The following is a 17,500-nucleotide window of genomic DNA, read 5'->3' on the forward strand; positions in this document are numbered from 1 at the left end:
TCAGTCAACAAATATGTTTAAACTTCTATAAACAATCCAGGGAATTCTCGTATCTTAAATATATATACAGGGATTGCATAAGCGTTATTTCCCAAGGGAGTTCAGGATACAAAGTAATCACTATATCTCAAGAAATACAGGATATCTAATGACACTTATCTACAGCAATGCACACACACACAGATACAGCTCCTCTGTAATAAAGGGCAAGTGTCTGGCTATATGAATTATATAAATAGATTATCTATCTATCTATCTATCTATCTATCCATATATATATATATATATATATATATATATATATATATATATATATATATATATATACATATATATATGCATATATCCGGTCAAGCTCAGCGGCATTATCAGACGTACAACTACTCGGTCTTCCCGCTGGCTATATAGATTATTATATAAACATTTTCTATCTATCTATCTATCTATTTATCTATCTATTTATCTATAGACATATATATATATATATATATATATCCATATATATCTTTCCGATCACGCTCAGCGGCATTATCAGACGTACAACTACTCGGTCTTTCGCCGTCCCTCGGGTAAGTGGGATAGGGATTAGTCATACCCTCGTGAGAGGGAGTTACCCCGAGAGGTACATGGTGTCTGTGTACATATCTAAATATTTAGCCATCATTTTTGACGGGTCTCGTACACTAGTATATATATAAATTTGTGACGAAATTAAGATATTTAGAAATTCATAAAGAAATTACTTGATAAATGACTTTAAAGACGAAAGCAATCCAAGGCGGCTCCAGAAAACAACAAGATCTTCAATACTTACTCCAAACACATTAGTTACTCCTCCGGGGCCATATCACTCCACTCACTTCACACACATTCGGAATTCCGTTTCGGTTTTAAATAAGAACAAATCAATTTCCCTACGACCAAAGAGGAACCGGGTTTGGGGAGGCCTTGTCTGCTTTATGGCCTCCTGGACTTAAGTTCCGACTCCGGCTTCGGTCGTCATGCTGCCCGTCCTTCGTGTTTTGATATGACCTGACTCTTTCACAAGCTTATCCTACTTACGGGCTGCTTTCGTACAAGAGCCCGTGGGCCCCTGTAAGAGGGTCCAGTCTAAAACCAACCAACCAAAGTTCACACTGAAAGGCTTTTAAAATCAATCTTGAATATCAATTTTGAAAACTGCACAGGGTCTCCATTCCAGGCAGCCTTTGATTCCTCTTAGAGTGGATCTTTTCCAGTTCTGCTGATGTTGTTGTCCTGTTATAGTCCAGCTTTCCTTTCCAATGAAGCGTAAACATAGACATACGAACACACAATTGTAGGTTTTAGTTTACCTCCAAACTGTAAAAGCATCCATCAAATGGACTCTATAACCTAAATTATAAAGAGGATATGTATATCTAATTATTATTATTATTATTATTATTATTATTATTATTATTATTATTATTATTATTATTAGCTAAGCTACAACCGTAGTTGGAGGAGGAGAACGCTATACGCCAAAGGGCTCCAACAGGGAAAATATAGCCCAGTGAGGAAAGGAAATAAGAAAATAAACAACATAAATAAACTACAAGAGAATTAATGTATATATATATGTATATATATATATATATATATATATATATATATACATATATATATATATATATATATATATATATATATATATATATATATATCATTAAAAAACCAAAGAAAGGACTGATGGAAACAATTTTCAATTTCTTCAATTTTATTTATTAGCATCACTTACTTTCAAATTTTCCTTCACGCCACGGACAAGGAAGTACACGAGAAATGAATGTGTAGAAACAGATGAATGTGTACACATGAAGCTATCAGGAATGAATGTGTAGAAACAGATGAATGTGTACACATGAAGCTATCAGCTGTACTTTCACTATCAGCTGTATTTTCACTACCAGCCGTCCTTTTCTCTAAAAAATGGAACTTTTCCCTAACAATTCCCTTTTCTAATTAATGGAACTTTTCCTTATTTTGAATGTTGCTAAAACGATTTCTTGGGCCGAATGGCGTGGAGAAAAACCTATGATTCTTTGCTGTATAAAAAAGTAGAAAATGCGAAAACTGTATTTATATAACACCAGTCACTTACGCTTTAATTGAAAAAAGGTGTTCCATCATAACTACATTATTTTGTAGATTACACACTTTTTAATTCTACTAAGGTTGAAGTAGATAATTATCACTCGCTAAAGTATTTAGTAACATTCACACAGTAGAGGGAGGAACATGGGCTAAGGGAGAGTTGTGTATTCTATTGTAAGGTTGATTTGTAGAGAGAGAGAGAGAGAGAGAGAGAGAGGGAGAGAGAGAGAGAGAGAGAGAGAGAGAGAGAGAGAGAGAGAGTATTTTCCGTGGGGATTTTAAACCCTGGACAGAGAGACAGACCACATTTCCTACGGGGTTTTTTAACCCTGGAGAGAGAGAGAGAGAGAGAGAGAGAGAGAGAGAGAGAGAGAGAGAGAGAGAGAGAGAGAGAGCACATTTTCTACGGGGGTTTTCAACCCTAGAGAGAGAGAGAGAGAGAGAGAGAGAGAGAGAGAGAGAGAGAGCATCTGACATATACTATCATTACATTGAACACAGGAGAGAGAGAGAGAGAGAGAGAGAGAGAGAGAGAGAGAGAGAGAGAGAGAGAGAGAGAGAGAGAGAGAGCATCTGACATTTACTATGTTATTATTGAACACAGGAGAGAGAGAGAGAGAGAGAGAGAGAGAGAGAGAGAGAGAGAGAGAGAGAGATAGCACACTTTATGTGGGGGTTTTAAACACTCGAGAGAGAGAGAGAGAGAGAGAGAGAGAGAGAGAGAGAGAGAGAGAGAGAGAGAGAGAGAGAGAGAGAGAGCATCTGACATTTACTATCTTATCATTGAACACATGAGAGAGAGAGAGAGAGAGAGAGAGAGAGAGAGAGAGAGAGAGAGAGAGAGAGAGATAGCACACTTTATGTGGTGGTTTTAAACACTCGAGAGAGAGAGAGAGAGAGAGAGAGAGAGAGAGAGAGAGAGAGAGAGAGAGAGAGAGAGAGAGAGAGAGATAGCACACTTTATGTGGGGGTTTTAAACACTCGAGAGAGAGAGAGAGAGAGAGAGAGAGAGAGAGAGAGAGAGAGAGAGAGAGAGAGAGAGAGAGAGAGAGAAATCTGACATTTACTATCATATTGAACACAGGATGGACCAAAAGAAGATAAACTTAGATGTACTGAAAGGTTCTAGATATCAATTGCGCAAGACTGAAACACTGTTCGTAGATTGTTGGAATTCTGTGATACAATTTCCTAATGCTTGAAATTTCTCCGGTAGTACATAATATTCGAAAAAGAATAAAATATATGCAGTATCGTACATAATTCCATCAGAATCTCAAACTTACTTTCGAGATAGTAACATCACTTGTACATAAGAATTGTCTTTTAATATAATTTTACTCTTTAACTGGATACCTAGGAAGAAAAAGATACCATTTTACTAAAAAAGATAATTTTTAACTGCTAAACATAATTCCAGCCGAATCTCAAACTAACTTTCGAATTAGAAATATCACTTTTGTGAATAACAATTGTCTGTTATTATAATTTTACTCATTAACTGGATACCAAAGAAAATAAGGAATACTATTTTAACAGCTAAACATATTCCAGCTGAATCTTAAACTAACTTTGGAAATAGAAACATCACTCACGTACATAAAAATTAGCTGTTATTATAATTTTACTTGTTAACTGGATACCAAAGAAGAAAAAGATAATTTTTAACTGCTAAACATAATTCCAGCAAAATCTCAAAAACTAACTTTCGAAATCGAAACATCACCTGTACAAAACAACTGTCAATCCTTAACTAGACACCAAAGAAGAAAAAGATACCATTTTAACAGCTAAAAATAATTCCAGCAAAATCTCAAAAACTAACTTTCGAAATAGAAACATCAGATAGAAAGAAGCCATTATATACAATCCACGAGAAAGAAATCCAGCTTTCCTACAAAATAAAAAGAAGAGGAACATCGATTTGTTTACTGAGATCAACCCTTATTCAATGAAATCTGGATCTGAGGACGTTGCTGGAGTCGTGGAAGACCGATTGCGTCTGTTCTGGCGTCGCTGCTGTCGAGTTGCCTTCCTCTGCTGCTTCCTCTTGGCTTTTCTGGCAGCCTTTTTGGCTTTCATGTTCTCCCTGAAAGATATTCGTGAATGTCAACGTTTCTCTTTGCGAAAATGGAAAATAACATCGCTCTACACATAAACATTTGCATTAAAAAAACGGTAAATGCCTGGTAACTTTTATTCCAGTATTTTTACCGTTTTAAAAGCTGATATATTGACATAAAGGAGTAGGCTTTCATGATCTCCCTGAAAGATATTCGTGAATGTCAACGTTTCTCGTTGCGAAAATGGATAATAACATCGCTCTACACATAAACATTTGCATTAAAATAACGGTAAATGCCTGGTAACTTTTATTCCAGTATTTTTACCGTTTTAAAAACGGATATATTGACATAAAGGAGTAGGCTTTCATGCTCTCCCTGAAAGATATTCATGAATGTCAACGTTTCTCGTTGCGAAAATGGAAAATAACATCGCTCTACACGTAAACATTTGCATTACAAAAACGGTATATGCCTGGCAACTTTTATTCCAGTATTTTTAACGTTTTAAAAACGGATATATTGACATAAAGGAGTAGGCTTTCATGTTCTCCCTGAAAGATATTCGTGAATGTCAACGTTTCTCGTTGCGAAAAAGGAAAATAACATCGCTCTACACATAAAAATTTGCATTAAAATAACGGTAAATGCCTGGCAACTCTTATACCAGTGTTTTTACCGTTTTAAAAACGGATATATTGACATAAAGGAGTAGGCTTTCATGCTCTCCCTGAAAGATATTCGTGAATGTCAACGTTTCTCGTTGCGAAAATGGAAAATAACATCGCTCTACACGTAAAAATTTGCATTAAAATACAGTAAATGCCTGGTAACTTTTATTCCAGTATTTTTACCGTTTTAAAAACGGATATATTGACATAAAGGAGTAGGCTTTCATGTTCTCCATGAAAGATATTCGTGAATATCAACGTTGCTCGTTGCGAAAATGGAAAATAACATCGCTCTACACGTAAACATTTGCATTAAAAAAACAGTAAATGCCTGGTAACTTTTATTCCAGTATTTTTAACGTTTTAAAAACGGATATATTGACATAAAGGAGTAGGCTTTCATGTTCTCCCTGAAAGATATTCGTGAATGTCAACGCAAAATAATTAGGATAAATTGTCAAATTTTTTTAAGAGTCTTAAGAGATATATTATGCAGATTAAACAGATTTTTTACCAGGCATCCTAACGCAACCCTGCTCTCCTTCATACCTCCCTTTCCTAACAATCCCTCGACGATTCCGTAAACGACGCATTATTTTTTTTTTATAAAGAAAGAAGAAAAAAAATGATGGAAAGAGATTTGCATTAAATAAACGGCAAATGCCTGGCAACTTTTATTCCAGTATTTTTACCGTTTTAAAAACGGATATATTGACGTAAAGGAGTGATATTACGGTCATCAACCCGTAAAAGATATTAATAAAGTATAGAGAAATTACGGTCGCCTGTATTTTACTGAAATACGGCTGAGAACAGTATGTTTTTACGGAGAAGTTCAGATTAAAATTATGGTTTTTTTTAACAGCTACATTCATATGGAGTTATTTTAACAGCTTAATGATATATACTGTAGAATACATATGTATATATACACATATATATATCGATATATATATACTGTATATATATATATATATATATATATATATATATATATATATATATATATATATATATATATATATATATATATATATATATATGATAAATTTTTGCACATTTAAACGTGTTTCTTTCATATTTTAAATAAGCCATATATATTAATACATTAAAGTCTGGATTCTCTTAACGATCTCGGGATCAGAGCCCCAGGCGGAACCGCCCAAAGACTATAATATCGGACCGGCGGGGATTTGAACCCTCGTCCAGGATATCTGTATGGTATGGTCACTGGCATACAGATATATCTGTATGGTTTGGTCACTGGCATACAGATATATCTGTATGGTATGGTCACTGGCATACAGATATATCTGTATGGCATGGTCACTGGCATACAGATATCCTGGACGAGGGTTCAAATCCCCGCCGGTCCGATATTATAGTCTTTGGGCGGTTCCGCCTGGGGCTCTGATCCCGAGGTCGTTAAGAGAATCCAGACTTTAATGTATTAATATATATGGCTTATTTGAAATATATATATATATATATATATATATATATATATATATATATATATATATATATATATATATATATATATATTAAAAAAAGAGATTTACATACGTACCACAATTCACTGGTAAACTTGGAGCAGCACGTTTCGTATCTTGAAGAGCAATGTGCATTATCTACCCCAAATTGATGCAAGGCATAGGTCATAAAAATATCATTGACAGTATCACATCGGATATCTGCAATGAAGAAATTATGAGCATTAAAAGCTGAATCATATATTTATAATCTGATATTTATTTATGAAACAGTCATGAAAAATAAACAACAATGAAAAAACTCAAAATACTAATGGAATTTATCTACTGAATATCCCATTTAATTAATAAGGTCGATTATTAAAATCTGTCTGCTTGGACCTTTGTGTATTATAATGAATGGGCACATAAAATGGTCTGAGTCTCTGAACGTTTGTGTATTACAATGAGCACATAAAATGGTCTGAGTCTCTGAACGTTTGTGTATTACAATGAGCACATAAAATGGTTTGAGTCTCTCTGAACGTTTGTTTATTACAAGAATGAGCACATAAAATGGTCTGAGTCTCTGAACGTTTGTGTATTACAATGAATGAGCACATAAAATGGTCTGAGTCTCTCTGAACGTTTGTGTATTACAATGAATCAGCACATAAAATGGTCTGAGGCCCTATGAACGTTTGTATACTATAATGAATGAGCACATAAAATGGTCTGAGCCTCTCTGAACGTTTGTTTATTACAAGAATGAGCACATAAAATGGTCTGAGTCTCTGAACGTTTGTGTATTACAATGAATGAGCACATAAAAAGGTCTGAGTCTCTCTGAACGTTTGTGTTTTACAAGGAATGAGCACATAAAATGGTCTGAGTCTCGCTGAACGTTTATGTATTACAATGAATGAGCGCATAAAATGGTCTGAGTCTCTCTGAACGTTTGTGTATTACAATGAATGAGCACATAAAATGGTCTGAGTCTCTCTGAACGTTTGTGTATTACAATGAATGAGCACATAAGCAGGTCTGAGTCCCTCTGAACGTTTGTGTATTACAATGAATGAGCACATAAGCTTGTCTGAGTCCCTCTGAACGTTTGTGTATTACAATGAATGAGCACATAAAATGGTCTGAGTCTCTCTGAACGTTTGTGTATAACAATGAATGAGCACATAAAATGGTCTGAGTCTCTCTGAACGTTTGTGTATTACAATGAATGAGCACATAAGATGGTCTGAGTCTCTTTCAACGTTTGTGTATTACAAGGAATGAGCACATAAAATGGTCTGAGTCTCTCTGAACGTTTGTGTATTACAATGAATTAGCACATAAGCTGGTCTGAGTCTCTCTGAACGTTTGTGTATTACAAGGAATGATCACATAAGATGGTCTGAGTCTCTCTGAACGTTTTAGTTTTACAGTGAAAGAGCACATAAGATGGTCTGAGTCTCTCTGAACGTTTATGGATTATAATCATCATCATTATTACTTGCTAAACTACAACCCTAGTTGGAAAAGCAAGATGCTATAAGCCTAATGGGTCCAACAGGTAAAATAGACCAGTGAGAAAAGGAAATAAGGAAATAGAATAGCGTGTCCTACTGTACGCTCAAGCAAGAGCTCTCTAACCCAAGACAGTGGAAGATCATGGTGCAGAGGCTATGGCACTACCCAAGACTAGATAACAAAGAATGAGCACAAACGCTGGTCTGAGCCTCTCTAAACGTTTGTGTTTTACAATGAATGAACACAAACAGGAAGCTGGTCTGAGTATGGATGAGAATCAAATAAAAACAATTGACTCAGACAAAACTATTGTTAAGTTAAAACAAACACCAACAGTACATCTTGCTGCTGAGGCCACCTACACTCAATTTTTTTTTTAATGAGGCGCCTTTTCACGGACTCACAGGGGTGCCCTTTTAGCTCGGAAAAGTTTCCTGATCGCTGATTGGTTGGACGAGATAATTATAACCAATCAGATAGCAGGAAACTTTTCCGAGCTAACAGTACATCTTGCTGCTGAGGCCACCTACTCTCAATTTTTTTTTTTAATGAGGTGCCTTTGCACTGACTCACAGGAGTACCCTTTTAACTCGGAAAAGTTTCCTGATCGCTGATTGGTTGGACCTATAACCAATCAGCGATCAGGAAACTTTTCCGAGCTAAAAGAGTACCGCTGCGAGTCGGTGCAAATCTGCCTCACTAAAGGACCTATCCCCAGACGAACAGAAATCAAAACAAAGATGTTTTGATCTTTGTCTCACCTCTCTCTTCAGTTGAGTTACTATTCAGCTGCCACTTCTTATGCTTGATTCCATGCTTGCAGCAGAATTTTGCGCCTTTTCCTGCAAATAATACAAAAACACAAAGATTTTGCATTATTATTTCAAAGGAGGGATGCAAGAAGAAAATATTATCCTGCAAATAATACGAAAACACAAAGATTTTGCATTATTATTTCAAAGGAGGGATGCAAGAAGAAAATATTATCCTGCAAATAATACGAAATACACAAAGATTTTGCGTTATTATTTCAAAGGAGGGATGCAAGAAGAAAATATTATCCTGCAAATAATACAAAAACACAAAGATTTTGCATTATTATTTCAAAGGAGGGATGCAAGAAGAAAATATTATCCTGCAAATAATACAAAAAACACAAAGATTTTGCATTATTATTTCAAAGGAGGGATGCAAGAAGAAAATATTATCCTGCAAATAATACGAAATACACAAAGATTTTGCGTTATTATTTCAAAGGAGGGATGCAAGAAGAAAATATTATCCTGCAAATAATACAAAAACACAAAGATTTTGCATTATTATTTCAAAGGAGGGATGCAAGAAGAAAATATTATCCTGCAAATAATACAAAAAACACAAAGATTTTGCATTATTATTTCAAAGGAGGGATGCAAGAAGAAAATATTATCCTGCAAATAATACAAAATACACAAAGATTTTTTGCATTATTATTTCAAAGGAGGAATGCAAGAGGAAAATATTATATGGAATTGACTTATAAACATTTTAAAGCAAGTACTATTTATATAAGAGATAGTAAATCCTATATGGTATTACTTCAAAAAACATTTTTACAGTATCGTTTATATAAAAGATATTAAATTAACATTTAATCTTCTTTGACACGTACAATTTCAATTTGGAAAACAAAATTAGCATTATTATTTAATACTGATATCAAGATGTATATCACAAGATAGGCAATTGAATTATTCACATCTTGGCACTAGTTTCATGCAAATCAAATGAAAAATGGCCTTGAATGGGGAAAAAAAGACGTTTTTTGACCTTTTTGTGACCTTGGCCTTGACCTTTGACCAAAACACTTCTAAAATCTAATTAAATTGTCCTTGGATCATGGCCAATCATCCTTCCAAATTTTATGAGATTCGGTCAAAGAGTTTTTTAGTTATGCTAATCACAAACAAATAAAATCAAAATAAATAAACGCCCATCAAAACAAAGTTCAAAAATCTACAAACTTTTTTCTTTATTCTTCATCTTCTTTGCTTTCCTCTGCTTTTGCCTGCGATGCTTACGCCCACGACGATGATGGGGGACGTCCTCGTCAGCGCCTTCTGCGTCACTACCGCCCTCGGGTTGGTCTTCTTCCATTTCGTCGCCAAGAAGAAGGTCGGCGAGTGTATCGTCTTCCGTCTGATCAAAGGATAAGATAATTAGCTATTTAAATGACGAAAGTGTATTTGATAAAATATTCAACTATTTATATGACGAAAGTGTGTTTGATAAGATATGTAACTATTTATATGACGAAAGTTGATAAAATATGTAACTATTTAAATGACAAAAGTGTATTTGATAAAATATTCAACTATTTATATGATGAAAGTGTGTTTGATAAAATAATTAACTATTTATATGACGAAAGTTGGTAAAATATTTAACCATTTAAATGACAAAAGTGTATTTGATAAAATATTCAACTATTTATATGATGAAAGTGTGTTTGATAAGACATTTAACTAATTATATGACGAAAGTTAATAAAATATTCAACTATTTATATGACGATAGTTGATAAAATATTCAACTATTTATATGACAAAAGTGTCTTTGATAAAATAGGCCTATTCAACTATTTATATGATGAAAGCTTATTTGATAAAATAATTAACTATTTATATGACGAAAGTTGATAAAATATTTAACCATTTAAATGATGCAAGTCTTTGATAAAATACTTAATTATTTATAAAACGAATGTCTTTGATAAAATACTTAACTATTTATATGACGAAAGTTGATAAAATATTCAACTATTTATATGAGGAAAGTGTTTTTGATAAAATATTTAACTATTTATATGACGAAAGTTGATAAAATATTCAACTATTTATATGACAAAGTTTATTTGATAAAATACTCAACTATTTATATAACGAAAGTGTCTTTGATAAGATATCTAACTATTTATATGACGAAAGTTGATGAAATATTCAATTATTTATATGACAAAAGTGTCTTTGATAAAATATTATAACCATTTATATGACGAAAGTGTATTTGATAAAATATTCAACTATTTATTTGACGAAAGTTGATGAAATATTAAACTATTTATATGACGAAAGTGTATTTGATAAAATCCTTAACTATTTATATAACGAAAGTGTCTGATAAAATAGGTTTCAAATTTAGGAAATTATATACGAAATCACAGCTTTATAAGGATAGATGGAATAGCCTTAACTTTGGATGTCAACACAGAGGAAAGAAAGGAATAGAAAAGTGATTATAGTTAAAGGGGAACAGTTATGGCAGACCCATTTGCTAACTTTAGTATTACTTAATAAATTTGCTTTTAAACTTGCCAAGTTATATTTCATTGACCCATTTGCTAACTTTATCACTTAATAAATTTGCTTTTAAACTTGCCAAGTTATATTTCATTGACCCATTTGCTAATTTTATCACTTAATAAATTTGCTTTTAAACTTGCCAAGTTATATTTCATTGACCCATTTGCTAACTTTTTAATCACCCAATAAATTTGCTTTAAACTTGCCAAGTTATATTTCATTGACCCATTTGCTAACTTTATCACTTAATAAATTTGCTTTTAAACTTGCCAAGTTATATTTCATTGACCCATTTGCTAACTTTATCACTTAATAAATTTGCTTTTAAACTTGATAAGTTATATTTCATTGACCCATTTCCTAACTTTATCACTTAATAAATATGCTTTTAAACTTGCCAAGTTATATTTCATTGACCCATTTCCTAACTTTATCACTTAATAAATTTGCTTTTAAACTTACCAAGTTATATTTCATTGACCCATTTGCTAACTTTATCACTTAATAAATTTGCTTTTAAACTTGCCAAGTTATATTTCATTGACCCTCTTGCTAACTTTATCACTTAATAGATTTGCTTTTAAACTTGCCAAGTTATATTTCATTGACCCATTTGCTAACTTTATCACTTAATAAATTTGCTTTTAAACTTACCAAGTTATATTTCATTAACCCATTTCCTAACTTTATCACTTAATAAATTTGCTTTTAAACTTGCCAAGTTATATTTCATTGACCCATTTGCTAGCTTTCTTATCACTTAATAAATTTGCTTTTAAACTTGCCAAGTTATATTTCATTGACCCATTTGCTAGCTTTATCAATTAATAAATTTGCTTTTAAACTTGCCAAGTTATATTTCATTGACCCATTTGCTAACTTTATCACTTAATAAATTTGCTTTTAAACTTGCCAAGTTATATTTCATTGACCCATTTGCTAACTTTTCAATCACCAAATAAATTTGCTTTTAAACTTGCTAAGTTATATTTCATTGACCCATTTGCTAACTTTATCACTCGATAAATTTGCTTTTAAACTTGCCAAGTTATATTTCATTGACCCATATGCTAACTTTATCACTTAATAAATTTGCTTTTAAACTTGCCAAGTTATATTTCAATGTCCCATTTGCTAACTTTAACACTTAATAAATTTGCTTTTAAACTTGCCAAGTTATATTTCATTGACCCATTTCCTAACTTTTAATCACCCAATGAATTTGCTTTTAAACTTGCCAAGTTATATTTCATTGACCCATTTGCTAACTTTCTCATCACTTAATAAATTTGCTTTTAAACTTGATATGTTATATTCCATTACATTGTCAACATGATACAGCGAATGCAAAATAAAAACAAGGGTCAGGTAATCTTCAACAACAACAACAACAACAACAACAACAAGGAAACAAAACAGTTATTACCGGTGATTCCGTGGTTGCGTTTAAAAACTCCTCATATGCTTCCTCTTCCAGTTCTGTAAAAGAAATTAATTGGTGAATAAAAACTCAATTATCTAACCTAATATTTGGATTATTTTTTATTTACTTCCTTTCCTAGACTTTCTAAAAGTCCATCTCAGTTCATTGACTCATGTATAAATAATATCAGAATATCAGCAGCTCTAAATGATAAGCATGAACATGTATAAATAAGATAACTCAAAATGTTAGTAATACAAAATAATACGTATAAACATACTAGAATTATCAGTAACTCAAAATAACAGATATACTCATACTCAAAATATCAGTAACTCAAAAATAGCAGGCATACACATACTTAAGATACCAGTTACTTTAAATAATACGTAAAGGCATACACAAAATATCAGTAACTCAAAATATTAGACATACACATACTCAAAATATCAGTAACTCAAAATAACAGGCATACACATACTCAAAATATCAGTAACTCAAAATAGCAGGCATACACATGCTCAAAATATCAGTAACTCAAAATAGCAGGCATACACATACTAGAAATATCAGCAACTCAAAATAATAGGTATAAATATACTCGAAATATCAGTAACTCAAAATAATAGGTATAAATAAACTCGAAATATCAGTAACTCGATATAGTAGGTATACACATACTCGAAATATCAGTTACACAAAATGATAGCCATTCACATACTAGAAATATTAGTAACTCAAAATAATAGGTATAAATATACTTGAAATATCAGTAACTCAAAATAATAGGTTTACACATACTCAAAATATCAGTTATACAAAATAATAGCCATTCACATACTCAAAATATCAGTAACTCAAAATAGCAGGCATACCCATACTAGAAATATCAGTAACTCAAAATAATAGGTATAAATATACTTAAAATATCAGTAACTCAATATAATAGGTATAAATATACTTAAAATATAATTAACACAAACTAATAAGCATAAACATACAATGGCCTGTTCAAGAAAATTTTCCAATATTTGATGAATTTTATTTGCAACGAGTTCTATGGATAAAAGAAAGAGGAAGTAAATTATCTCTAGTTTGTGATTCATTGTGATTCAGGGCCAACTTTTTCTGAGAAGTGGAATCTCTCCAAAAATGCTTGAGGCTACACTCGGACACACTACTCTATATATTTTTCTCCCACTTGTTATTTTGAAGTTTTTGTAGTCTATATATGAAAGATTTATTTCAATGTTGTCACTGTTCTTGAAATATTTTATTTCAATTGTTCAAAACGTCTCTTGTAGCTTATCTATTTCCTAATTTCATTTCCTCACTGGGCTACTTTCCCTGTGGGAGCCCGTGGGGTTATAGCATCTTGCTTTTCCAACTAGGGTTATGAGTTAGCAAGCAATAATAATAATAATAATAATAATAATAATAATAATAATAATAATAATAGCCTACAGCCAAGGCCTTGCTACAGCTCCTGACAATAATTTAGGTTTTAGAAAACCTCTAGAATTTTTCTAATCACAATACAGTTTAGTTCTAATATGTTACATTCTAAGACAGAAGATCCCTTATAAAGGTTTGTGAATCTCCTTGGGGAAGGATATAGCAATCTAATGCCAAGATTCACTGAATCTAGAAGACAACGACAACCTTAGGGCATTGAAAGTGGTAATAGTACAAAAAAAAAAGATAATTGGATTGCAGGCATCTACATAAAACCTTATATATATATATATATATATATATATATATATATATATATATATATATATATATATATATATATATATATATATATATATATATATATATATATATATATGTCTTACTTATAACTGTAATCAAACAGTTTAACATGTTTTTTCAAAAAGGCCCATAAAAGAAACACAGGATATATAAGCAAATCACTATATTTCGGCCAATAAAACATTGGCCCTCTTCAGGATGTAAACTATTCCTCCACTGCATTCCTCATTTTTACTTTACATCCTGAAGAAAGCCAATGTTTATTGGCCGAAATATAGTGATTTATTTATATTTCCTGTGTTTCTTTCATGGGCCTTATTGAAAAAACATGTGTGTATATATATATATATATATATATATATATATATATATATATATATATATATATATATATATATATATATATATATATATATATATATATATCAACCACCAACAAAATATGGTATAATATACTAACAAGAATAAATAAACGGACTTTATGATCCTGTATGACGACCAAAAACCCATATTTGAAGTAAATTCTGATGTTGACACTGCAAGCACGTCTTGAATTATTATATTTTCTAATATTATGGGTCTTTTGAGGTTTCCTGGATTGGCAGTCCAGACTGAAGTCTATCTACCAAACTGAGGTATTGCGATGACGTCACGAACAGGAAAAAAGTTGACAAACTGAGGTATTGCGATGACATCACGGACAGAAATAAAACTAGCAAACTGAGGTATTGCGATGATGTCACGGACAGAAAAAAACTACCAAACTGAGGTATTGAACAAACTGAGGTATTGTGATGGCGTCACAAACAGAAAAAAAAAAGCTGACAAACTGAGGTATTGCGATGAGGTCACGAACAGAAAAAAAAGCTACCAAACTGAGGTATTGCAATGACGTCACGAACAGAAAAAAAGCTGCCAAACTGAGGAGTTGCAATGACATTACGGACAGAAAAGGCTAGGAAACTGAGGTATTGCAATGAAGACACGAACAGAAAAAAACTGACGAAATAGAAACAGCAATATTCATTTCATATGTTGGATTGATGGATAAATACCATTTGAAGTCATACATTCTATTCAATTGTTTACAATTACAACGTTTTCATTGTCCCATTGATTATCAATGGCCAAGGAGGTTTGAATACAAAGAGAAGTAAATTATATCGAATTTATAAGGTTAATAACAAAAGGCTAGTCAGGTAGTATTCAATGTTGGACAACTCTTGAAAAAAAAATATCAAAGAATTAAATTATAAAACATTTCTCACTGAAGCAGCCAATATTATTATTATTATTATTATTATTATTATTATTATTATTATTATTATTATTATTATTATCCAAGCTACAACCCTAGTTGGAAAAGCAAGATGCTATAAGCCCAAGGGCTCCAACAGGGAAAAATAGCCCAGTAAGAAAAGGAAATAAGGAAATAAATAAATGAAGAGAACAAATTAACAATAAATCATTCTAAAATAAGTAACAAAGTCAAAACAGACATGTCATATATAAACTATTAACAACATTAAAAACAAATATGTGATAAATAAACTATAAAAAGACTCATGTCCGGCTGGTCAACAAAAAAGCATTTGCTCCAACTTTGAACTTTTGAAGTTCTACTGATTCAACCACCCGATTAGGAAGATCATTCCACAAATATGTCAATATGAAATTCAAAAGAATCTGACTTTACAAACATAGGCGACTTAGTACAAGGGCTGCCACTTCTTATGCCCTAAAATAAGATGAACTCAAATGAATATGTGATAGAAAACTATCTCTTGTAAGATGAAATTGATATAACTTAAATAAAGGAGTTTTTGTGTTTGTATATTAGCTCATAATTACAAATAGTTTGTTTATGATGACATAAACCATCTACTGTTTTTGTTGGTCAGCCTGGGACCTCTTCGCCATAGAGTCCAACTTTATCATTTACACCAAAACTGGGGTTTAAAATTTCCTTTAAACTTTCAAACTTAAAAATAATTCAAAATTGAGCTTTGGCATTTAAAATCTAATAATTTATTGTTATAATTCTGAGACATATTTTTTCGTGGTAATTATTCTAATTGTTCTGTTGAAGGAATATACAATAGTTTCTTCATTGACTATCTCCTTTCATTAACTCTTTCACATATCAATAGTTTTTCGTATTACGCAGTTTTTGATAGATTTATAAAAATATTTTGATAATAAGGCAATCCGCCATTCATATCTTAAATAATGAGACATAAGTCTCATCATATAGACAATTGTATAAAGAAAATTATTATACGTTCAAAACAGGAGATGACTTACGCTTCAGGAAAGCCAACCTTATGAAATCCTAGATATGTTAAGAAAGATAAAACAGTGATGTAAGTCTTAAAATACTTTTTCATAATGAAAAACTCCAATTGAAGTATGATTCTACTTAAATCATGCTTAGAATAACGTCAACATCTTTAATAATCAAAACTACGGTTAAAATTTTGTTGGTTCCTGTTCGTTTCTTCAAAAATTCTATCTTTTAAAATGACTTAACATACAAGACTTACTAAACTCTTATGTCATATAAAAACTATTTACAAATAGATAAAGGAAATACGGCATTGGTAGTCTATCCATAATCAATATCCTCATAAAAATCCTTTATGATATTGTGTCGTCTGTTCGTCGTTCTTTTAAGTTAAAGGGTTTGTGAATAATTACATGTTTTCGTCAAAGTCATTATATATGAACTGTCTTCATACATAGATATAAAAACTATCTACTTTTATATTAACTTGACATGGAATGACAGATATTTCTTTCAATATTTTCCTATTATAAAAAGATAAGAGAATGTAATGTTGACGTCCTTGTCCAAGGAGACATAGGCGTTGCAAACCTTTCGGTTTTGAAAAAAGATGAATCTTATTAAATAATCTGTTCATGAGCATTTCAGCAATACGATAAAATTATAATTATAAACTATATATATTTCTTTATTGATATACGATACAAATCCTTATTTACGTATTCATTATAAAGTATGTTGTTTACTTTATTTATTGGCAATTCTGGACCACGCCTACTCCACCTGTCCAATTTTGCCAGAACCGTAGTCGAGAATTTCCTTCTAATCTTTTTTATTTCTATAAAGATA

At 31.8% G+C, this 17,500-nt stretch overlaps 2 protein-coding genes across 2 annotated transcripts in view; both read right to left on the reverse strand.

Annotated features, from left to right (window-relative positions):
• Window positions 1–953, reverse strand: part of LOC137639107 (uncharacterized) — a 101,897-nt gene extending 100,944 nt beyond the window's left edge. The window contains exon 1 of the mRNA XM_068371424.1: window positions 815–953. The gene's annotated coding sequence lies outside the window, so the exon portion shown is untranslated. The remainder of the gene's footprint in view (window positions 1–814) is intronic.
• A 1,346-nt stretch (window positions 954–2,299) lies between these two features.
• The window catches only part of LOC137639996 (uncharacterized), a 42,984-nt gene continuing 27,783 nt past the window's right edge, over window positions 2,300–17,500 (reverse strand). Inside the window, exons 10-14 of the mRNA XM_068372338.1 lie at window positions 12,613–12,665; window positions 9,849–10,023; window positions 8,607–8,687; window positions 6,420–6,543; window positions 2,300–4,204 (exon numbers count right to left, since the gene is read on the reverse strand). Of these exons, the coding sequence (XP_068228439.1) occupies window positions 4,060–4,204; window positions 6,420–6,543; window positions 8,607–8,687; window positions 9,849–10,023; window positions 12,613–12,665 (578 nt within the window). The 3' untranslated portion in view covers window positions 2,300–4,059. The remainder of the gene's footprint in view (window positions 4,205–6,419; window positions 6,544–8,606; window positions 8,688–9,848; window positions 10,024–12,612; window positions 12,666–17,500) is intronic.

Source organism: Palaemon carinicauda, chromosome 4 (genome assembly GCF_036898095.1).
Source record: "Palaemon carinicauda isolate YSFRI2023 chromosome 4, ASM3689809v2, whole genome shotgun sequence".
In the NCBI taxonomy this organism is placed as follows: domain Eukaryota; kingdom Metazoa; phylum Arthropoda; class Malacostraca; order Decapoda; family Palaemonidae; genus Palaemon; species Palaemon carinicauda.